This window comes from Schistocerca serialis, chromosome 2 (assembly GCF_023864345.2).
Source record: "Schistocerca serialis cubense isolate TAMUIC-IGC-003099 chromosome 2, iqSchSeri2.2, whole genome shotgun sequence".
NCBI classification, from domain to species: Eukaryota; Metazoa; Arthropoda; class Insecta; order Orthoptera; family Acrididae; genus Schistocerca; species Schistocerca serialis.
Genome location: NC_064639.1, coordinates 722,247,943 through 722,273,007, shown reverse-complemented (window position 1 = coordinate 722,273,007; position 25,065 = coordinate 722,247,943). Strand labels below are relative to the sequence as shown.

At 39.4% G+C, this 25,065-nt stretch overlaps 1 protein-coding gene across 1 annotated transcript in view; it reads right to left on the bottom strand.

Moving 5' to 3' along the window:
- The window catches only part of LOC126457913 (zinc finger protein 599-like), a 59,112-nt gene that overhangs the window by 18,557 nt on the left and 15,490 nt on the right, over window positions 1-25,065 (bottom strand). The window contains exons 7-12 of the mRNA XM_050094599.1: window positions 23,792-23,898; window positions 23,599-23,714; window positions 23,187-23,294; window positions 17,367-17,554; window positions 17,058-17,218; window positions 3,072-3,211 (exon numbers count right to left, since the gene is read on the bottom strand). Coding sequence (XP_049950556.1) covers window positions 3,072-3,211; window positions 17,058-17,218; window positions 17,367-17,554; window positions 23,187-23,294; window positions 23,599-23,714; window positions 23,792-23,898 — 820 coding nt within the window. The remainder of the gene's footprint in view (window positions 1-3,071; window positions 3,212-17,057; window positions 17,219-17,366; window positions 17,555-23,186; window positions 23,295-23,598; window positions 23,715-23,791; window positions 23,899-25,065) is intronic.

Genomic DNA, 25,065 nt, shown 5'->3' with positions numbered 1-25,065 from the left:
TCTATTTCATTTAGGGGAGGATTCAATGGTCAACAGAGACAATGTGCATGCTCACTTTCTGGTTTCAACAGTGTACACTTGGAATTCAAGTTATAAAATAAAACATGTAGATTTTTTAAATCTTGATTTAATGAACAATTTTGTAGCATTTTAAGGATTCATCCAAAATATGAGAATTTAAACAGCATATTTTTCAACACTCAGTTATGGTATTTTGTAGTCACTCTAATTAGTGATTTCCGGAAACTATGTCTGTAGTAGATGAGACAATGGTTTCTCTCTTTATTTTCAAGCACATGAGCCTGCAATAACTACAGACACTCAGTAAATGTAGTTTGCAACAAAAACAATGTTGCTACACGGACATTTATTATAACCACTTCCTGCCTTTAATATCACTTTACCCACACATTTCAATTTTGATACATTAAAATCATATCAAAGGAAAATACAAGTGTATGATGTTTGTAAATCTCTATTCCTACAAAATATCTTAAAATGAAATTGCACTTTTCTCTGACTGTTCTACTATGTGATAGTAGCAACAGCCACCAATGTGACGCATACTCTCACTGACTATTACTCAAATGCATTCCAAATCAAATGACTGAACTAACACCTTACGGAGAATTCTTATTTTCTCATCAAACTTTTTCATTGTCTGTGAGTGAGATCATCATTTATCTTATGCTAAACTCTGCATTTACATGACTACTCTGCAATTCTCACTTAAAGAGCTTGGCTGAGTGTTCACGGAACCACTTCTAGACTACTACTGCTCCACTGTTCCAGTTCCAATCTGTAATATCACCTGCGAAAAACACACACCTAAATCTTTCTGTGCAAGCTCAATCTTCTCTTATTCTTTTCTATTGGTCATTTCTCCCTAAGTAGGTGGGAGTAAATAATATATTTTTGTCCACTTAAAGCATGCTGGATGGCAGGAGGCAGCAACTTACTACGGTTCAATGAAATTCCAAATCATCAAGTTGCACTGGAGTACACCATTTAAACAAAAACAAACTTCAGTGCAATTTTGGTAGTTCTCCAATTTCACTGAATATATTTCTGCATTCAGACAGAAAACATTATTAAAATTTTGTAAAAACTTCTTGTCACAATGCAAAATATCTTTGTTTTAATGATTACAGTACAATATACAATACACTGTTGAGCCAAAACATTACGACCACTGCCCAATTGGAGCTGGGAAGTTCACTGGTGACACTGTAGCACTGGAAGGATAGTATACAAGCAGAGCACAGACAAATGTGAAATCGTCCTAGTGATGAAGAATGTTACACAAATGGAGAAATCCACTGACATAAGTGACTTTTACAAATTGAAGATTGTTATGGATTAGTGTCTAGGGACGAGTGTTCAGAAAGAGCAAAGCTGATTGGCTGCTCATGCGCTAATGTTGTGAGGACCTATGGGGAAACATTAATGATGGTGAAACCTTTAAAAGGCGACAAGATGTTGGATGTCTACACCTCATTAAAGAGTGTGGAGGTTGGAGGCTTGCCCACTTTGTAAAGTAGGATAAATGACAATCTGAGGCAGATCTCACGACAGATTACAAAGCGGGGGCAGCCATAGGTGTTTCGGAGCACACCATTGACTGCAAACTGTTAAATATGGGGCTCCACAGCAGACAACCTCCTAATTTTCCCATGATGACCAAATGGCATCACCAATTAAAACTGCAGTGGGCATGGCATCATCCGATATTAGATTGTGCATGAAACAAGGCACCTGATGACTAATTATGTTCCTTGTTGCACTAGGCTGATGGTGATGCCCCGATACATCGAAACTGCGTGAATGGCTCCTTGAAACATGCACCACATTTTAGACACAGGCCGGTGGGGCAATATCACCATATGGGGGACATTCATCTGGGTTTTCATGGGACCTATAGTATTAGTCTAAGGCACCAACACAGCTGTGGACTATATGAACGTTACTGTGAAGCACATGCATTCCTTCCCCTGCGGTGATCACATCTTGTAGCAGAACAACTGTCCACGTTACAATGCCAGAAGTGTGCTAATAGTGATTTGAGAAACATGACAGTGAACTCATATTGATGCCTTCGTCACCAAATTAGGCTGATCTGAACTTGGGGGAATCCACCTGGGATGCTATCTGGTGTCAACTCCACGCCCACAAAGCACCAGCCCGTAATTTATGTGACTCGCGTGATCTGGGTGTAGACATTAGGTGCCAAAGGCCTTGTTGAATCAATGTACTGCATTCCAACAATGTAACATTTTTAAGCAGGTAGTCATAACATTTTGGTTCATCATTGTAAAACAAAGATGATGTAACTTACCAAACGAAAGCGTTGGTATGTAGATAGGCACACAAATAAATAAATAAACACACACACACACACACACACACACACACACACACACACACACACACACACACACAAAATTCAAGCTTTCGCAACCAACGGTTGCTTCATCAGGAAAGAGGGAAGGACGAAAGGATGTGGGTTTTAAGGGAGAGGGTAAGGAGTCATTCCAATCCCGGGAGCGGAAAGACTTACCTTAGGGGGAAAAAAGGACAGGTATACACTTGCATACACACATATCCATCTGCACATATACAGACACAAGCAGACAAGCAAAATGTCTGCTTGTGTCTGCATATGTGCAAATGGATATGTGTGTGTGGTGTGTGTGTGTGTGTGTGTGTGTGTGTGTGTGTGTGTGTGTGTGTGCGCGCACGCGAGCGAGCGTGTATACCTGTCCTTTTTTCCCCCTAAGGTAAGTCTTTCCGCTCCCGGGATTGGAATGACTCCTTACCCTCTACCTTAAAACCCACATCCTTTCGTCTTTCCCTCTCCTTCCCTCTTTCCTGATGAAGCAACCGTTGGTTGCGAAAGCTTGAATTTTGTGTGTGTGTTTGTGTTTATTTGTGTGTATATCTACATACCAACGCTTTCGTTTGCTAAGTTACATCATCTTTGTTTTTAGATATATTTTTCCAACGTGGAATGTTTCCCTCTATATAAGTATTTTCCTTGTATGTTATGCATGCACTACAAAATTATTACCTACCTGTGATGACGTTGTGAATTTTCGGCCACAAAAGTCACAACAGAAAGGTTTTTCTCCTGTGTGTATTCTCAAATGTTCTTGTAAATTTCCATTTTGTGAGAAACTTTTATTGCATACATGGCACTGATAAGGCTTTTGACCTAAAGTGTTTGAAAAGTACACTGTTACATTCTGCAGTTATTCATTTCTTTACAAAAATTAGTAATTGTTGAACATTTTTTGCACTAATAATATGTATATTCTATGAAGGAATCTTATGACTGTCTGTTATCGTTTGCTTCTCATTCTTTGAAATTACTCAAATAAAATGAAATATAATAAACATAAGTAATCACATCATCATCATCATCATCATCATCATCCAGAAACTTAAACATGATTTTTCAGTTACTTATTTCTCATTGGTGTTTCCATGGAAATTAATGTCTCTCTTTTGTTAACACTCTCAGCTCTGGGCAGGGGCAGATAATGGAACTGAGTTGCAAATAACATTTGTGCAGTACTTTACAGATCTGTACCTAGTGGAATAGTTCATGATGGGAGGGTCTCTTCTTAGTATCCAGTCTCTGCAAAGAAACTAGTGAAGAAATAGTGGCAACTGCACAACAGGTGTGAAACAGAGCTTAAGAGTATAAATAGGTAATGTACTTTGCTGTCAAAAGGGCAATGCCTGAAGCTTTCAAGAACTAGTGTAGCAGAATCTTATCTAAGGATCTCTAACAAAATACAAAGAAATTCTAGTCATATGAAAAGCTGTCTGTGGCATCAAGTTATATCCAGCCAATCATGGATGACATCCAAAGGCAGAAATGTACTTTTGACTGTTCCTTTACGAAGGAAAATCCAGGTGTGCTGCCGCATTTTAATGCCTCCACAATTGCAAAGATGAGTGACACACACATTAGTATCATCAGCACTTATAAACTGTTGACATTTTTAAATCTGAACAAATCCCCATGCTCTGATGGAATACCAATCAGATTCTATCTGGAATTTACAGCTGGTTTAACTCCTGTTTTAACCTTACCCCAATAACGCCTCGTGTTGCCATATGGCAGTGGTGCATGATTCTCTTAAATATTTTCCTATGTATTCAAATTTCAAGCTACAGTGTTGGGGAGCATTTCCGTCAAAGCAGAGAAGAATGTTGGTTTCTGTCTATCTGTTGTGCTATTATCCAAGTAACAGGCCATTGAGAGACACTGCAAGAAACACTAGTGTGCACTTTGAGTATACCAGGCGTTTGAATTACCTGTATTATTTTTCGTGTTCCTTTTGTATTTTAGGCCTGGCTTTTCTACATCTACACCTACAATGTGTGATCAAATGTATCTGGACATCTGGCTGAAAATGACTTACAAGTTCGTGGCGCCCTACATCGTTAATTCTGGAATTCAATATGGTGTTGGCCACCCTTAGCCTTGATCGCACTTTCACTCTCGCAGGCATACATTCAATTAGGTGCTTGACAGCCCATTCTTCACGGAGTGCTGCACTGAGAAGAGCTATCGATGTCAATCAGTGAGGCCTGGCACGAAGTCAGTGTTGCAAAACATCCCAAAGGTGTTCTACAGGATTCAGGCCAGGACTCTGTGCAGGCTAGTCCATTACAGGGATGTTATTGTCACGTAACCACTCCAACACAGGCCATGCATTATGAAAAGGTGCTAAATTGTGTTGAAAGATGCAAGTGCCATCCCCGAATTGCTCTTCAACAGTGGGAAACAAGAAAGTGCTGTGATAGTGTCACGCAAAACGAGTGCAAGCCTTCTCCATGGAAAACACAACCACACCGTAACACCACCGTCACCGAATTTTACTGATGGCACAACACACACTGGCAGATGACGTTCACCGGGCATTCACCATACCCACACCCTGCCATTGGGCCACCATATTGTGTACCATGAGTCGTCACTTCACACAACGTTTTTTCCCTTGTTCAATCGTCCAATGTTTACACTCCTTACACCAAGCACGGTATTGTTTGGCATTTACTGGTGTGATGTGTGGTTTATGAGCAGCCACTCGACCATGAAATCCAGTTTTCTCACCTCCCACCTAACTGTCATAGTACTTGCAGTTGATTCTGATGCAATTTGGAATTCCCAAGTGATGGTCTGGACAGATGTCTGCCTATTGCATATTATGACCCTCTTCAACTGTCAGCGGTCTCTGTCAGTCAACAGACGAGGTCAGCCTGTACACTTTTGTGCTGTACATGTCCCTTCAAGATTCCACTTCACTATCACATCAGAAACAGTGGACCTAGGGATGTTTAGGAGTGTGGAAATCTCGCATACAGATGAATGACAGAAGTGACACCCAATCACCGGACCACGTTCGAAGTCCATGAGTTCCACGGAGTGCCCCATTCTGCTCTCTCATAATGTCTAATGACTGCTGAGGTTGCTGATATGGAGTACCTGGCAGTAGGTGGCAGCACAATGCACCTAATATGAAAAACATATGTTTTTGAGGGTGTCTGAATACTTTTGACCACTTAGTGTATATTCTGGAAACCACTGTCAGGTGCGCAGCAGAAGGTACATCCCATTCTGTCAGTTATTAGGCTTTCTTCCAGTTCCAGTCATGTATCAAGCGTGTGAAGAGAGAGTTATTGAATGGCTCTATGTGTGTGCAGTAATTATTCTAATCTTACCCTCATGATCCCTATGTGAACGATAAGTGGGGGGGGGGGGGGGGGGGTTCTTGAAACTTAGTTAATAGACCTCCTCTGGATGATTTAAGTCTGTCTTCAAGAGTCTGCCAGTTCAGTTCCTTCAGTACCTCTGTGACACTTTCTCATGAATTACACAAACATATGACCATTCGAGCTGTTCTCCTCTGTATATGTTCAATATCCCCCATTAGTCCTATCTGGTACAGGTCCCATAGACTTGAGCAAATATTCTAGAACTGGTCACATGAGTGATTTGTAAGCACACTCCTTTGTAAGCTGAATGCACTTTCCAAGTGTACTACCAGTAAACCGAAATCTACCACCTGCTTTATCCATGACTGAACCTGTGTGATTACTCCATTTCATATCCCTACAAAGTGTTACATCAGGCATTTGTATGAGCTGGCCAATTCCAACAGTGACTCACTGGTATTACAGTCACAGGATACTACATTTTTTCGTTTTGTGAAGTGCAAAATTTTACATTCATGATCATTTCAGGCAAGTTGCCATCAAGTAACTTCAAATGATTTTAGTAGTTGGAGACAGGATAGAGGGAAAGAGGAAAGGGGGATACACTTACAGGATGTTGTTTGCATGAGGAATCCTCTTTCGTGCACATTCATGATAGTATCAGGTTACTAGTTACTAAGAGTAGAATGAATTTCCCTGAATCCACACAATGCTAATATGTAACTTCCATTTTCTAGAGCCCAGTCTTTCTTGCACTGTTACTAAAGGTGATGTTGCTATTTATACAGACACTTCCTGGGTCACAAGTTCCTCCCACCAAGATTTTGAAAATGATCCCACATGTTAGGCCATGTCACCTTTCTTCTACAAAAGCAATGTTTTGTCCCCTCTTCTGGGATCTTCTTTGAATTTTGTGTTGTTCACATTTAACTGAACACTGTGTATCAAGCTTGGACATAATTAAGAGGGGACAGTATCACAACATTGACAAATCCAGGTTTCATGCAAGTCCAGAAATGCTGTCTCAAGGTACCCCGTCTCAGTGCAATGGTAACATCTGTGTATGCAGTTAGTCTTTGCATAATCTACTCTGGTGCCTTTCTTCTGCCAATTGCTCTACTCCTCGTTGCAAACTCACAAATACATTATTTGTTTACACACTATGTTTAGGTATTTTATTTTCTCTGGTTTTTTACTATGGTCATACAATTTCTTACAGTAATATTTCACTATATATGTATAGTTGTCTTGGGGATATTCTGTATTTCAGTTATTCTTTCAGATCTGTACTACTACTACTACTACTTTTGTTGATCCTTCCAAAGTCTTGTTCCTTATGATTTTGGAGTGTTGAAGATGTTGGTCATATACCATACTTAATTTTGTATGTAGATATTTTTGGGTCTGTTTTTTCAGGATTTTTCTGAGAAGATTTATCTGAATATTGGACGAACTTATGTCTTTGGCATATATCATTAGGACATGGAGAAAATGGAGGTAGTGTATATGTCACTGTAGACAAGAAACTCAAATACATGGAGACTGAAATTAAAACTCAATGTGAAAATTCTTGGGCAAGACTCAGTATCAGGGGTGGGCATAAAATGGTAATTGGAACCTCCTTTTGCCCACCAGACTGATGTAACCAAAAACCGAAGAGAAAACCAGACTTCGCTTGTATGTTTAAGTCCCCAATCATACTGCAATCATCGGTGGAAACTTTAATTATCCAACAATCAATAGGGAAAATTACAGTTTTGTAAGTGGCAGGTGTGACATCCTGTGAAAGATTACTAAACACCTTCTCTGAAAACTACCTTCAACAGGTAGTTTGGAACCCTACTCATGATGGAAATATACTAGATCTAATTGCAACAAATACACCTGACCTCTTTGACTGTGTCCTCATGGTGGTTGTTGTTGTTGTTGTTGTTGTTGTCGTCTTCAGTCCTGAGACTGGTTTGATGCAGCTCTCCACGCTACTCTATCCTGTGCAAGCTTCTTCATCTCCCAGTACCTACCGCAAACTACATCCTTCTGAATCTGCTTAGTGTATTCATCTCTTGGTCTCCCTCTACGATTTTTACCCTCCATGCTGCCCTCCAATGCTAAATTTGTGATCCCTTGATGCTTCAGAACATGTCCTACTAACCGGTCCCTTCTTTTTGTCAAGTTGTGCCACGAACTCCTCTTCTCCCCAATTCTATTCAATACCTCCTCATTAGTTATGTAATCTACCCATCTAATCTTCGGCATTCTTCTGTAGCACCACATTTCGAAAGCTTCTATTCTCTTCTTGTCCAAACCATTTATCGTCCATGTTTCACTTCCGTACATGGCTACACTCCATACAAACACTTTCAGAAACGACTTCCTGACAGTTAAATCTATACTCGAGGTTCACAAATTTCTCTTCTTCAGAAACGCTTTCCTTCCCATTGCCAGTCTACATTTTATATCCTCTCTACTTCAACCATCATCAGTTATTTTGCTCTCCAAATAGCAAAACTCCTTTACTACTTTAAGTGTCTCATTTCCTAATCTAATTCCCTCAGCATCACCCGACTTAATTCGATTATATTCCATTATCCTTGTTTTGCCTTTGTTGATGTTCATCTTATATCCTCCTTTCAAGATACTATCCATTCCGTTCAACTGCTCTTCCAAGTCTTTACTGTCTCTGACAGAATTACAATGTCATCGGCGAACCTCAAAGTTTTTATTTCTTCTCCATGTATTTTAATACCTACTCAGAATTTTTCTTTTGTTTCCTTCACTGCTTGCTCAATATACAGATTGAATAACATCGGGGAGAGACTACAACCCTGCCTCACTCCCTTCCCAACCACTGCTTCCCTTTCATGTCCCTCGACTCTTGTGACTGCCACCTGGTTTCTGTACAAATTGTAAATAGCCTTTCGCTCCCTGTATTTTACCCCTGCCACCTTCAGAATTTGAAAGAGAGTATTCCAGTCAACATTGTCAAAAGCTTTCTCTAAGTCTACAAATGCTAAAAACGTAGGTTTGCCCTTTCTTACTAGCTTCTAAGATAAGTCGTAGGGTCAGTATTGCCTCATGTGTTCCAACATTTCTGCGGAATCCAAACTGATCTTCGCCGAGGTCAGCTTCTAGCAGTTTTTCCATTTGTCTGTAAAGAATTCGCATTAGTATTTTGCAGCTGTGACCTATTAAACTGATAGTTCGGTAATTTTCACATCTGTCAGCACCTGCTTTCTTTGGGATTGGAATTATTATATTCTTCTTGAAGTCTGAGGGTATTTCGCCTGTCTCATACATCTTGCTCACCAGATGGTAGAGTTTTGTCAGGACTGGCTCTCCCAAGGCCATCAGTAGTTTTAATGGAATGCTGTCTACTCCGGGGGCCTTGTTTCGACTCTGGTCTTTCAGTGCTCTGTTAAACTCTTCACGCAGTATTGTATCTCCCATTTTGTCTTCATCTACATCCTCTTCCATTTCCAGAATATTGTCCTCAAGTACGTCGCCCTTGTGTCCTCATGGTTACTGGTATTAAAATTGAGCTGAAATACCATGATCCCTGGTGCTCGCACCTATCTGCATTGAGTGCCGGTTGCAGCAGCAGACCATTGGAGTAAGTCAAATGTGAATGCTGTTCTACGCATGCGCGCATTCGGCTGTGCTGTGCACTTTTGCCAGTTCCGCCAGACAACAGTGACAACATTTGATATGGTCCACTCAGCTTTGTTGAAACATGCGCCCGAGTAGCTGTGCTTGTGCACCTGAACAAAACAGCAATCACCAAGTTCATACTCAATAATTTACTTCATTTTATTTTAATGCCATGGAATTTGATTCCACGGACACATACGGCAGGACAGATCGCAAAACAAGATATACACTTTTTGAATTTGTTTTGTGTGTTTCATATTTGTGCAAGAAGCATTATTACTGACGGATATTTATCTATAAAGTGAGACACAGAACTACAGATTCCTGAGTTATTATTTATTCTTAAAATTTCCACCTTTAATTACTGATAGTTGTGTCATTTCACGGTTCTGTTCAGCAGTTCGGCCTAAGTTGTTAAAAATGCTGCATTTCTGATAGACGTAATAAACCTTATAAACAATTTCAGAAACATAAGTGTACATGTCTTAAGAAACTAATGGTTAAATAAAGCAATACCAGAGAGTAAATAGTTATGGCAACATATTAATTACCCTTTGCTAAAATTGTCACCGATTGTTCTTGTACTACATATTTTATAGATGCTCATTTTCAAACTGCGATGGTTAAGCTTTAAAGAATATTACAAAGTTGTCTCATTTATTAAATTCTTACCCTAGAAGAAATGTAACAAATATACAGGGTGAGTCACCTAACGTTACCACCGGATATATTTCGTAAACCACATCAAATACTGACGAACCGATTCCACAAACCAAACGTGAGGAGAGGGGCTAGTGTAATTGTTTAATACAAACCATACAAAAATGCACGGAAGTATGTTTTTTAACACAAACCTACGTTTTTTTTAATGGAACCACGTTAGTTTTGTTAGCATATCTGAACATATAAACAAATACGTAATCAGTGCCGTTTGTTGCATTGTAAAATGTTAATTACATCCGGAGATATTGTAACCTAAAGTTGACGCTTGAAACCTCCGACGTTCAGTTGCGTGTTGTAACAAACACGGGCCATGATCGGCGAGCAGCATCTGCAGGGACATGTTTACGATGACGACCGTGTTTACGAGTGTGGCTGTAGTGCACTGTTGTGGTTTGGTCTAGCTGTAAAAAAAGGCGGAGATGATACTCATCTATGGCAAGTGTCGACGAAATGCAGCTGAAGCCTGCAGGGTGTACATAGAACGGTACCCGGACAGAGAGCATCCAACGTGCCGCACATTACAAAACATCTACCGCCAACTGTATGCAACAGGTATGGTCGTAGCACGCAAACGGGTCCGTAACAGGCCCGTCACAGTTGGTGTTTAGCTGCTGTTGCCATGAACCCACACATGAGTTCACGGGACATTGCGAGAGCCGGTGGACTGAGTCAAAGTAGTGTCATGCGCATCTGCATCGTCACCGCTTTCACCTGTTTCATGTGTCACTACATCAGCAATTACATGGTGATGACTTTAATCATCGAGTGCAATTCTGTCAATGGGCATTAACAGAGAATGCGTTGCAGTTCTACCTGTTTACCGATGAAGCAGGTTTCACAAACCATGGGGCAGTGAATCTACGGAACATGCATTACTGGTCCGTGGACAATTCTCGCTGGCTCAGACAGGTAGAGCGACAGCGACCGTGGACTGTAAATGTATGGTGCGGAATCACTGGCAACCACCTCATTAAACCTCACTTCATTGCAAGGGCCCAAACAGCTGCAACATACATCGCGTTTCTACAGAATGATCTGCCAACGTTACTCGAAAATGTCCCACTGGAAACACGTCGATGTATGTGGTATCAGCATGATGGTGCACCTGCACATTCCGCAATTAACACTAGGCTGACCCTTGACAGGATGTTCGACGGGCATTTCATAGGACGTGGAGGACGCATAAATTGGCCAGCCCGTTCTCCTGATCTTACACTTCTGGACTTCTTCTGTGGGGTACGTTAAAGGAGAATGTGTACCATGATATGCCTACAACCCCAGAGGATATGAAACAACGTATTGTGGCAGCCTGTGGTGACATTACACCAGATGTACTGCGGCGTGTACAACTTTCATTACGCCAGAGATTGCAATTGTGTGCAGCAAATGATGGCCACCACATTGAACATCTATTGGCCTGAAATGTCGGGACACACTCTATTCCACTCCGCAATTGAAAACGGAAACCATATGTGTACGTGTACCTCACCCCTTGTGGTAACGTACATGTGCGTCAGTGAAAAAGACCAATAAAAAGGTGTTAGCATGTGGACGTAATGTGCTGTTCCAGTCTCTTCTGTACCTAAGGTCCATCACTGTTCCCTTTGGATCCCTACGTAATTCGGTGCTCTCCGATTCACACGATCGAACAGCGGAGGAGTGGTATTCAAGCGTCAACTTTAGGTTACAATATCTCCGGATGTAATTAACATTTTACAATGCAACAAACGGCACTGATTTCGTATTTGTTTATATGTTTAGATGTGCTAACAAAACTAACGGGGTTCCATTTAAAAAAAACGTAGGTTTGTGTTAAAAAACATACTTCCGTGCATTTTTTTATGGTTTGCATTAACCAATTACACTAGCCCCTCTCCTCACGTTCGGTCTGTGGAATCGATTCGTCAGTATTTGATGTGGATTACGAAATATATTCAGCGCTAATGTTAGGTGACTCACCCTGTCTGTAGAATCACAGATCGCCACATATCTGGTGTAACTTCATTTAAAGCTTAGTGAAGAAATTTTAACACCTTGCTTTGTGAGAAAGGTAGATGCGTGTTATTTCTTGCTACATTTCCTTTCACTTGAGCCCAAATAAGCTCAACCACATTGTATGTGCAATGATATTGTGACAAACAAATAACTTTGTGATCAGCAGCTATAGCGATTTTGTCAACCATGTATACAAGTTTGTGACTTGTTAAGCTTAACAAGCTGAAGCAGCTCTGCCTTTTTCATTTCAGCACTGCAAGGACCATTATGTTGCTGCAACCAACTTAACAAATCGTCTTTTCCATTTTACATAGTTGGTGCTTTGTTCACCTTAGTAGAATGATAAGGGGCATTATCTATCATTATAATAGACTTGGGAGGAATATTCAGAACAAGTTTATCCTGAAACCAAGAGATGTAACTCGCAGCATTTATTTCTTCGTGGAAATCTCCCGACTTCTTCGAAGTGAAAGCCCACAAAGCACCGTTTATGAATCCTGCACTTGTTATAGCATGGCAAACAGTTAATCTGCCACCTTTCTCGGTTGGTTGTCTTAGAACTGAAGAACTTGTGACGTCAGTCCAAATGTGTGGAACACTGTAGTTTGGATTAATCCAAGTCTCATCCGTAAATATGACTTTGAAAAGTCAATAGTGCACAATTCTCTGAGAAAACTGCAGCGCTGAATTACTATATCAGTCCTCTCCATTACACATTTATGATTGCTGTATGTTTTATACCTGAAGCCTGAAGAGTTCAGAATTGAAGAAAGCGACATGTTACCACCGGAAAACAGAGAAGCAGTAAATTTCTTCCTAGCTGGAAATTCACCTTCACAGTAATAATTGTAAATATGGTCCCGAATAGCACACTGATTAAAATTGTCAATAGCTGTCACCTGGTTTGTACCCTTTCTGTGTTCACCTGACGTGCTAAGCTTAAAGTCTTTCTCACCACTATCATGGTGGTGGTGGTTAGTGTTTAACATCCCGTCGACAATGAGGTCATTAGAGACGGAGCGCAAGCTCGGGTTAGGGAAGGATTGGGAAGGAAATCGGCCGTGCCCTTTCAAAGGAACCATCCCGGCATTTGCCTGAAACGATTTAGGGAAATCACGGAAAACCTAAATCAGGATGGCTGCACTATCATGGCCTATATGTTTTTCCTTAGTCATGTGTTTCACTGCAGCACTTCCAATGCCAAGTGCATCAGCTGCTCGTTGCACTACATTTGACACAGGGAGAATAGGTCCTTCATTATGCCTGTCATTTTCAAAGTAATTCCGTACACGAACGACAAATTCTCTCGCTTGAGAATGCAGGACCTGCTGTCCTCTGCTAGCCATCGTGACCGTTAGCTATACTGTCCGGCAGAAAACTATTTGGCAACATGGTTGCTTCCCGTTTCTGTGACCAGGGCAGTTTCCCGGCCCAGTAGGCAGAGCCATGGATCATCGTGTTTTGGCCTTACTGTAGTGACTGTGATGCGGTTGTGGCAACAGTGATAACCAAAGTACAGAGGAAAACTAAAACAAGTAAGTTTAAAAGAATAGTTTACCATGCACTGGACAGCTGTGTACCCAGTAGAACAGTTCATAATGGGACTGCCCCTACATACTGTACAGTCACTCTAAAGAAACAGAGACACTTGCATAACACATGTAAAACAAAGCATAGTACTTTAGATAGAGGTGCTGTATGAAACATGCCTGGGTTTCAAGAGAGCAATGCAGAAGCCTTTAATGACTACCGTAGCAGAATATCATTGAACAATCTTTCACAAAACCCAAAGAAATTCTGGTTGTATGTAAAGACAGTCACCTGCAAATGAGCCTGGAACTGAAATTGGGGTAGCAAAGCAAAAACCAAAATGCGTAACTCCAGTTTCAAATGTTCCTTTAGAAAGGAAAATCCAGGAGAAATGCCCCAATTTCATCTTCATACATCTGAAAAATGAGTGAAATAAGGGTTAGTGTCAGTGGTGTTGAGGAACAGCAGAAATTGTTAAAACTGAATAAAGCTCCAGGGTACGATGGAATCCCTGTCACATTCTACACCCAATTTGCAACTGAGGTAGCCCTTCTTTAACTATAATCTATCGCAGATCTCTTTAACAACAAACCATGCCCAGTAGTTGGAAGAAAGCACAGGTTACATACACCTGTTTACAAGAAGGGTAGTAAAAGTGATCCACAAAATTCTACCCAATATCCTTGGCATTGATTTGTTGTAGATTCTGAGAATATATTCTGTGTTTAAATCTAATGAGATGTTTCTAGCAGGATGACCACCTCCATGCCAACCAGCACGGATTCCGAGGACGTCAATCATGCGAAACACAGCTCACACTTTTCTCACACGTCAATGAAAGCTCTGGATCAAAGCAGTCGGGTAGATGCAGTATTTCTTGGCTTCCAAGATGCATTTTACTCAGTACCACACCTATGCTTATTGTCAAAAGTACAATCACATGGAGTATCAAATGAAATTTGTGGCTGGACTGAGGATTTCTTTGATAGGGAGAATGCAGCAGGTTATTTTGGATCGAGAGTCACTGACAAATGCAGAGGTAACTTTGGTGTCCCAGAGAAGTGTGTTGGGATGCCTGTAGTTCACACTGTATATTAATCATCATGTGGTTTGATTGAGAAACTTATAGGCTGAGAAATAATAAGGAAATAGAAGAAAACACAGACACACATAGGGGACATAAGAAAATGAAGACTTCAATTTTATGGGCACACCCTCGGGTGACAAAACAAATAGCAGAATACTACAAAAACAGAAGTAAGGCAAAAACTGAGCCAATTAAATGGACTGCTACGATTAAGGAAGATCTTAAAGTAGTCAGTATAACTTGGCAGATGTTACAGATAGTAAAACATTCAGACAAAAGATATCTGACTGGAAAGTTGGTCAGAGAGAAATTAGAAAATGGACTGGAACACTGTGGTCTGATGAAAGAGACTTCATTCTGAAAGGGTGATACAAATTTGGACACGAAGAAAGGCCAACCATCAAAATTGACATTGATTAACTGACTGACTGACTGACTGAACCTCGCATGGTCCTATTGGGCCCATATGTGAATAATAAAAATAATAATGACCATGCGGACAATATTAATATTAACATAACATTAATAATAACATAACACAGATAACTGCATCATCTCCGAACATTTTGCAGATGATGCAGTTATCAATACTGATGAATTGTCAGAAAGAAGCTGCATAAATATTGAATCAGATCCTAATAAGATTTCAAAGTGGTGCAAAGAGTGGCAACATGTCTTGAATGTTCAGAAATGTAAATCACAGAACAAGAAACCGTAGTATCCTATGACTATTACAATGAGTCACAGTTAGAATTTGCCAACTCATATAAATACCTAGTTCCAACATTTTGTAGGGATTCAAAATGCACTGATCGTATAGGTAAAGCAGGTAGCAGACTTCAGCTTATTAGTAGAATACTGGGGAAGTGCAGTCAGTCTACAAAGGAGATTTACAAGTAATCACCCATGCGACCCATTCTAGAATATTGCCCAATTGTGTGGACATGTACCAAATAGGATTAACCGAGGATACTTAACACATACAGAAAAGGGCAGTACTTCGATTGTAGGTTTGTTTGACCCATAGGAGAGTGCCGCAGAAGTGCTGAAGAAACTGAAATGGCTGACTCTAAACAAACAAAAACTATCTTGCTAAGTTTGAAGAATGGGATTTAAATGATTACTTTATGAATATACTGCAACCCCCCTCGTATCGCTCAGATAAGAATTGTGAGGATCAGATTAGATTAATTAAACTACACAGAGTCATTTACATAGTCAATATTGTCATTTACATAGTCAATATTCTGCACTTCATACATGAATTGGATGGGAAGAAATCCTCATAACAAGTACAATAGGAAGAATTGTCTGCCATACAATTCAGTGGTTTGCAGAATATACATTTAGATGTAGACATGTGCAAAAGCAAGACAATTTCAACTTGATTTTTTGGTCCTAGTTTAACTTGGTGATTTATTCTTGTTTCTTGGGACTTTTCCCCTATCAGGATGGTTCTTCTCTGAGTCACAGTTAAAAAGCACAGCTGATAGTCCATCTACATGTCCGACTCCTGTCCCTGCTTTGAATGGTTCTGATCTAGTGTTTTTGAGAAACTGTTTGAGTAACTTTATCAATTTTGCTATCAACACTGAATTCCCGAAGAGTGGAGAGCAGGGCTAATCTATCGACAGAATCATAAGCTTTTATAAAGTCACTAAAAATGACGACATATTTCTTTTTGGCACTGTCTAGCGTTGGGTTACTGAGTTGAGGTTTCTAAATTTGTTCTACACATGGTTTGCTTTTCTGTGCTCCTGTTCAATAAATACTCCCCTATATGCTTCCAATCTGCTTAATACTGCATTAGAAACAATTTTGTAACTGAAAAGAGGGAGATACCTTACTACTACTACTATTACTACTACTACTACCACCACCACCACGATGTATCTTAAAGAATTGATAGTACAGCAACAGTAAGATAGTATTTCTGCAATATAATGAGAAACAATTATATATGTTATTAATCTGAATGCTTACTTTTCATTCCAAGGGAAGTATTATTTGAATATCTGCAGCAAAACACATGGTAGTAATATGTCACATAAGAATAAAGAAAATGTTGTAGCTCTAATGGCAAGAAATTTACTAGAATTATTTTCTATGAACGTCTCAATATCTGATGCTAACCTCTCAATATGTACTGTCACAGTAGCTACTGGCAGGTTCACATTAACATAAACAATCAAGAAAAGAGACTAGTCAAACAACATTAAACATATGTATGACTACAGTAATTGCTGAGTCTTTGACAGAAACAATATGAAAAGTTATATTAACACCAAAATCTCAAAACAACAAAATTCTTATTGGAGAAGGTAATGATATATAACAGCAAACTTACCTGTGTGCCATCTATAATGTAATGTGAGACTAGTTTTATGTGCGAACTGATGACCACACAGCTCACAGAAGTACTTTTTCTCTCCTGTATGTGTCGGCATATGATTTAACAAGTTTGCTTTCGCCTTGAATGTTGCACCACAAGTTTTACATGCAAATGGTCTAAAAAAAAAAAGAATTTTTTATCTAAGTAAGAATGTGTGTTGAATAGGAGGCACTTAATTGCGACATTAATGCTGAACCAACATTATTATGACACACAGGGTCTAATGAAAACAATTTAAGAGAGCAATATGACACCAATACATACCTGTTATCAGAATGGACTAACTGATGTCGCTGTAGGAGCTGCTTATGTTTGAAGCCTTTCCCACATTTATTACAGACAAACCTACGACCATTATTGTGGTCTGCCTCTCTATGATAAATTAAGGAGCTAGTGTGGTTAAAAGTTTTGCCACAGATCTCACATGGAATTCCTTTGTCAGACTTAGGTTCCTGCAATACAAAACATACTTAATATACTGCACAATACTACATGATTTTTTTCCTTATCTTTTTTACATTACTGTTTCAAGCATCTGGCAAGGATGGGACAAATGTAAACAAATGCTTAGGATGAAGTATGGGGTTTAGCTGTATCTTTGGCAGTGTCAGATTCCAGCTGCAGTGTCCGTCCTCTAGCCCAATCATCTACTCATACTGTCTCTCAGAAGTGATAACAATAGACAGTACCAATTTTTTACAGGAATGGTTAATGATGATAGGGACCTCCATATACGCAATAAGCTATTGACAGGGCTTCATCACATTAAATTTTGACCTTCTGTATAACTTAACCTTTCTCCTTTGAAATCATTACTGGAATGGCTACTATGCATAGCAACAATGTATCCTAGCAGAGAGTAAAGTCTGATCCCATATGAGACTACAGAACATTCTAGTTCACTGCACAGCAATTTTTAATATTTTAATTCACATTTCATTATCAATTAAATATCCCAGCTCTGTCATTTTCTTCACTCTCAAGAACTGTGTAACAATAATTAATCTAGCTCAGATTCTCAGCAGCTGAAATTACTCTTGAATAACGAATGATCTGAAGCAGTATTAATGGTACATATTTTGGACCCAATCTCATGTATTATAGAACATTCTGACTTAAATTTAACTCTTGTCTCTGATCTCAACTAATATCGGGCGTGTAGAGTCACTGTAAGCCACAGTTTCCCCCCATGCCACGAGGCCCAAAATTCGTCTTTTATGTTGCTGCCTGCTACGCTCGAGTAGAAGTTGTTCCTCTGGGACAATTTTGCACCCTCAGGCGCATCTTTCACTCACCATCAGTTGCAGGGTGGATCGTGCTGAGATGTCAGAGGGAGCCCAGCAAGCAGCATCCTTGCTCATTACTTAGCTCCTAGCAGTCCTAGTAGCCCACAGAGATGCAACACTGGTCTTAATTTGTACCGCAGTTAATGTGATGTAAGCAACAGGTCAGCAGTCCACATCTAGGTTTGTATGCTGATGCCAGTCGGTACCAGGATGATGATCATGATATACACCTTCCTTAGACCACTATAACAAATACAGATAAACAGCTGACTTCTCACATGTTGAGCAATTGCTGGGATGGACTATCCTCTCCCACAGCATCAGCTTGCTGAATTCAAGTCACTGTATGAGCTGTTCTCTTTGATGCTCTGGCATGTCTACAACTCAAGGATCTCTGTAACAACAACTATCTTTTTTATGAATTGTACAAAACTAACATTGCCCTGCCGTATTTCCAGTATCCAATAACCAATGGTCCCCCTCAGCAAGTCAAATGATTCCATTTACAGCACAGCACTTTCAGTCATCATCCTTAGTGTGCATATCAGTTGTCCTATGCAAATATGTTATTACAGCCCATGTTTATACATTAGAGTAAAGAATAAACTGATGAGACAATAGCTTCAAAAATGTGCAATGGTGAGATTTTTCATTTGCCAGAAAGAAGGAGAGTCAGTTTCAATAGGTTTTGACATAGTCACTTTCACATTTTGAAGGACAATAAAAATCAAAACTAGGAGCACAGAAAACTCTATATAAAAAAACTACCTCCACAGTTATGTCAGGCCGGTAACAAACTAGGCAGCCAATAAAACAATGACAGTTGATTGCAGGCCGTGCATTAGGCAGCCAGGATTTTGTGGCTGCGGCAGCCAACAGAACATGGGCGACTGCACGACAGCCAGGTGGCTGCGTGCAGCCAGTTGCGAGCTGCGGGTCCTGAAAGAGAGTGTGTGGCTGCCTCAGTCTCCGTGCACTTGTCTGAGCAGCCACACCTTGTCTGCACCTCGAGCCAAAAGTCCCGATGTCTTTCGACACCAAGAAATTTATTAAAAAAATTGAAAGACGAAGAGCAATCTAGGACGTATCTTGTGAGGAGTAGTGACCGTGATGTGAAGAGAAGAAGATGGGAAGAAATCACAAATATAATGTGTGAGGAGAATATGACAGAAAATGAAAAGAATGAATTCGGTAAGTCATTTATTATTTATTACATAATAAAAATGGTTATAGGTACAATAATCAAGAAAAGGGTATCATGGTACACTTAACAATAATTCACATGAAAGCAGTAATAGTCACAGCCACAATTCAAGTAACACACATAATTATTTTCCCAATGCAATTCTGTTTTGCCAGTCCAGCGGAATTCCATTTGTAAAATAATCTGCAAATAAATCTCTGTATGCTGATGCTGATGAATGGCACCCTGCTCTTGTAGGACCTGGGGAAGTTCTGGAGGGACGTACAGTGTGTCTTCAAATTTGTAGCCATCTCCTTCTCACACACAATTATGTAAACCACAGCATGCTTTTATTATGGCAATTGCAAATTCTTCCCAAACATCAATAGGGCGATGAAAAATTCTCCATTTATTTGTCAGAATGCCAAACGTGCATTCCATAAATTGCCTACCCCGAGACAGTCAGTAGTTAAAGAATTTTTTTTTTTGTTTGTTAAACTCCTTCCTCCATAAGGAGGATGCATTAAATATTCAGACATACCAAATGCCTCATCTCCGACAATGACATACGGCATCGGTATTCCATTGTTTGATATTGAGCTTTTCTCTGGTATTTGTAAATTTTTATTTAGGAGTTTTTCATACATACAAAATTGTTAAGGCTTTCGTAGCCACTTGTTGACAAACTGCCTGTTGGCTTCTGTCTCAGGTTCTTTGGCCGACATTCATCTAATGATTTTTCTGACGTTTCGCCGGTGCGAGTGGCTGACATTGTCAAGCTTCACCCTCCACTGCCAGTGGTGAACTGGAGTCAAGCTCGCGGCCGCAGACTATATTTACCTGGTGTGCCAAAGTTTGAGGGCTTCTCCGCGGTCATTTTCGGTGCGGTTCTCCTCACGGATCCTGGCTTCCCGTACTGCAGCGAACGACCGTCGCAGGTAGCAAGAGGAGAACCGCATCGGATTACACAGACATGTGACCCTTTGTGCTGCCCCTCTACGTATGTCAGTATACTTTCAATATCCCCTTTCAGTCCTATTTGGTATGGGTCTTTCACACTTGAGCAATATTCTAGGCTGGGTCACACGAGTTGATTTGTGAGCAATCTCCTTTGTAGCCTGGCTGCACTTCCCCAGTATTCTATCAATAAACCAAAGTCTTCTACCTGCTTTACCATGACTGAGCCTATGTGATCATTCCATTTCATATCACTACAAAGTGTTACAACCAGGTACTAGTATGAGTTGGCTGATTCCAACAGTGACCCACTGATGATATACACAGGTTACCACTTTTTGTTTTGTTTTTTGTTTTGTGAAGTGCACAATTTTACATTTCTGAACACTGATAGAAAATTTCCGATCTTTGCAACACTTGCGAAATGTTATCAATATCTGACTGAATAGTTAAGCACCTTCTTTCAGACAGTACTTCATCACAGATAAATGCATCATCTGCAAAAACTCTGAGATTACTATTAATATTGTCTGCAAGGTCACTAATATACAACATGAGCAGCAAGGGTCCCAACACACTTCCCCGTGGCACACCCAATTTATTTCTACATTTGACAATTACTCTCCATCCAGGTAACATGCTGCATCCTCCCTACCAAAAAGTCCTCAATCCAGTCACAAATTTCGCTTGATAACTCATATGATCATACTTTTGATAATAAGCATAGGTGTACTACCGAGTCAAATGCTTTTTGGAAATCAAGAAATACAGTATGTACCTGATTGCCTTGATCCATAGCTTTCAGTATGTCATGTGAGAAAATTGCAAGTTCGGTTTCACATGATCGATGTTTTCGGAATCCACACTGGCTGGCATTGAGGAGGTCATTCTGTTCAAGATACCTAATGTATCAGCTCAAAATATGTTCTAAGATTCTACAACAAATCCATGTCAAGTATACTGATGGCAGTTTTGTGGATCACTTCTACTACCCTTTCTGTGAACCGGTATGATTACGTACTTTCTTCCAACTACTGGGCATGATTTTTTGTTCTCTGGATCGATGATAGACTGTAGTTAACAGAAGGGCTATGTCAGTTGCAAACTGGGTATAAAATGTGGTAGGAATTCCATCGGATCCCAGAGCTTTGTTCAATTTTAATGATGTCAGCTGTTCCTCAACACCATTGATACTGACACTAACCCTTATTTCACTCATCTTTTCAGTGGTATGAAGATTAAATTCGGGCAATACCCCTGGGTTTTTACTTTGTAAAGTACCATTTGAAGGCAGAGTTGATCATTTCTGTTTTTGTTTTACTACCCTCAATTTCAGTTCCAGTCTCATTTGCAGGTGACTGGACACTAAACTTTTCTGTCACTAACAGCCTTTACATAAAACCAGAATTTCTTTGGGTTTTGTGTAAGATCGTTTGACAATATTCTGTAGGGATGAAGGGCTTCATGCATTATTCGCTTGACAACCAAATATGTTTCATTCAGTAGCTCTCTATCTACAATCCTATGCTTTGTTTTACACCTATTATGCAATCGTCTGTTTCTTTAGAAGTGTCTTTACAGTGACTCTACGCCATGGAGGTTCACGTCCCATTATGGATTGGTCTACTGTGTACATATCTATCCAGTGCATGGTTAATTATTCTTTTAAACTTAGGTCACAGTTCCTCTACATCTTCCTGTCCTGTGCTGACAGTTTCCAGTTCCTCACTGAGATATGACTATTGACTTTTTATCTAGTTTATTGAACATATATTTCGTTCTGCTTGGTTTAGTTGGCCTTTGTACTTTGGTAATCATTGTTTCCTCAAACCGCGTCTTTGTCACTGATACTGATGTTGATGTCCTGAAAGAGGTCATTAGATCCAATATATTTTCGTCATAAGTGGGGCTCCTAACTATTTGTTCCAGGTAGTTTTCAGAAAAGGCATTTAGAAATGTTTCACAAGATGTCTTTTGAAGACCATCAATAAAAATAACGTAATTTTCGCAATTAACTGTTGGATGATTGAAGTCGCCACTACCATACAATTACCGTACAATTGGGTAATGTATGTCCAAGTGAACTGAAGTTCTGTCTTAAGATTTCTGTTACATAAAGAGATGTGTCTGGTCAATCACAGAAGGATCCAGTTAATATTTGGTGCACACCCAAAGTCTTGCTTAAACCACCACACAGCAGCTTCAATTTCTATTGCTTAAACCACCACATAGCAGCTTCAATTTCTATCTTGGTGGATTTAAGTTTTTTGCCTACTGCACCAATGCACCACCTCCATTTCTCATTAGCCAATCTTTTTGATGTACTCTTAAATTTTCCCCAAAAATCTCACTGCTATCAATTTCAGGTGTCCACCAGCTTTCTGTAACCTAGCATTGTGTGAGTGTCACCATGGGCAAGAGAAATTTTCTTATAAGCCAATCTAGCACATGTTAGCTTATGAACTAGTTATTTTACATTACACAAGATAATGTCTCACAATTATTTATGTTGTTTGCAACAGTAGTGGGTGAAGTACATTTTTTGAAAGCAAGATACATTTGACAGCACATCCTCCTACAAGACCTTAATTATATTAATTGAGAAAAGCATGAAAAGCTACAATAGCCTATAAAAATGCAAGACTGGCTCATATTTACCTCATGTATTGCCATATGAGTCTTGATGCTATTTGCATATGCAAATGTTTTCCCACATACTTCGCACACGTATGGTTTAATGCCCTCGTGTATTGCCTTAATGTGCATCTGGAAACAAAATGCTGGGTTAAGGACATGTATAAACATAACTTCTTGTTAACAAACATTTGACAAGCAATGATAACCATATCAGTAATTTATAAGGTTTAGATAAAAGTGCGGACTTTCTGAACCTTTTCATGAAAGATATTTTCTGAAATCAATCAAAAGTACTAATGCAGTTTGATTAGTTTATCTACTACTTTAATAACAACAACAATGCAAGACATTAAGCACAAACAGGCACTTTCAACTTCATGTGACAGCGCACAAATTACAGTATTGTACAGAGAGTAACAGTTTTTTGATTTACCTCATAGCTATGTTTTGTCATAAACGCCTTGTCACAATGCTCGCAAGTAAACTTGGTCTCTAATTTAAGTTCAGGGTGTTCTTCATTCTCCCCATCTTCTAGCCCCTCAACAATGCCTGTTTAACAATGATTGGTAAACATAAAAGACATCACTTCTGTGAATGAAACAGCCATGATGATCTTATTTACTTACCTTCTCCAGTATGTCCAGTTTGCTTCTGATGTAATTCTATGTATTCTTTACAGCTAAAGCGTTTTTGGCATTCAGTACATTCGTATTTAACACCTTTATGAAAGCTCCTGAAAAGAAAGCATATATGTGTCTCACAACAATGTGTGTAAGTGTAGAAAAATAAACTGTCATTTTATGGACATCATTACTATTTCAAAACGTGGACGAATAAATTACTAATACTAATATGGAAAGACAAGCATGTAAATTCTTCCTCAATAAAACTGTCAGGACATATTCACTGAGCAAAGTATTATTTTTATAATGGAACTGATATAATCTTCTTTGCAGGAGAGATCATGAAAATGCAAATAATATGTAAACAAGTTCCGTTTTTAATGTCATCAGGAAGCTATTGTTCGTTCTCTTCTTGTAAACATAATGTGGTTGTGTGTATTATGTCGTACGTTGCAATTTACTATTGTTTCCAGTATTTTCTGCTACATTATGGTAAGTGATATATTGTGAACTTATTTGTCACGGAGAAATACACACACTACGTACAGGGTCATTCTAATTAAACTTTCGTTACTTGACAGGGGCCCCTACGAGAAACAAGTGATGTAGAGCAATGGAACTTCGTAGAGACATTTGTATTCAATAGAGTGTTATCTTGTTCTTAACATTCATATGCTCACTGTAATCTTCTATCAGTTTTATGATAACAAGGAGTAAATTTTTCAGCTAAGCCCAGAAAGATTATTTTTGTTATGCTGGTGCAAGTTACATAATAAAAGCAATTTTGAAGGAGTCATACTGGGTGTTTTTCCTTCAGATTAAAACTAGAATCCCAACCTATTACAAAATTCTTTCATTCTAACAGATTAGTGCCAACATATTCATCCTAAGACAATAGATGAGTAACTGACAAAAAAATTCTAGTATGATCGTACTACTCTTAAAGATGGTCCACATGAAGGAAGTCCAATAATAATAATAATAATAATAATAAAACACCACTGTACTGATGAAATTAATCTTTTACTGCTTTGGATGTGCACATGTGTGCAGCTTGGGTTTTCCTAGTGCTGTATGCGTTCTGAACCACTGACTGCTGATAGGTTACCTCCATATCTCGGTGGATAAAAAAGTATTGAGTATTTATCATACAACATATTTGCCTCTTTATGTGCTATCATCTGCAAAAACCATGTTTCCATATCTTCAACAATTTACAAAATACAGTGAAATCTCGCTTTCACACTTTACAATGGGGTTCAAAAATATGGTATGAA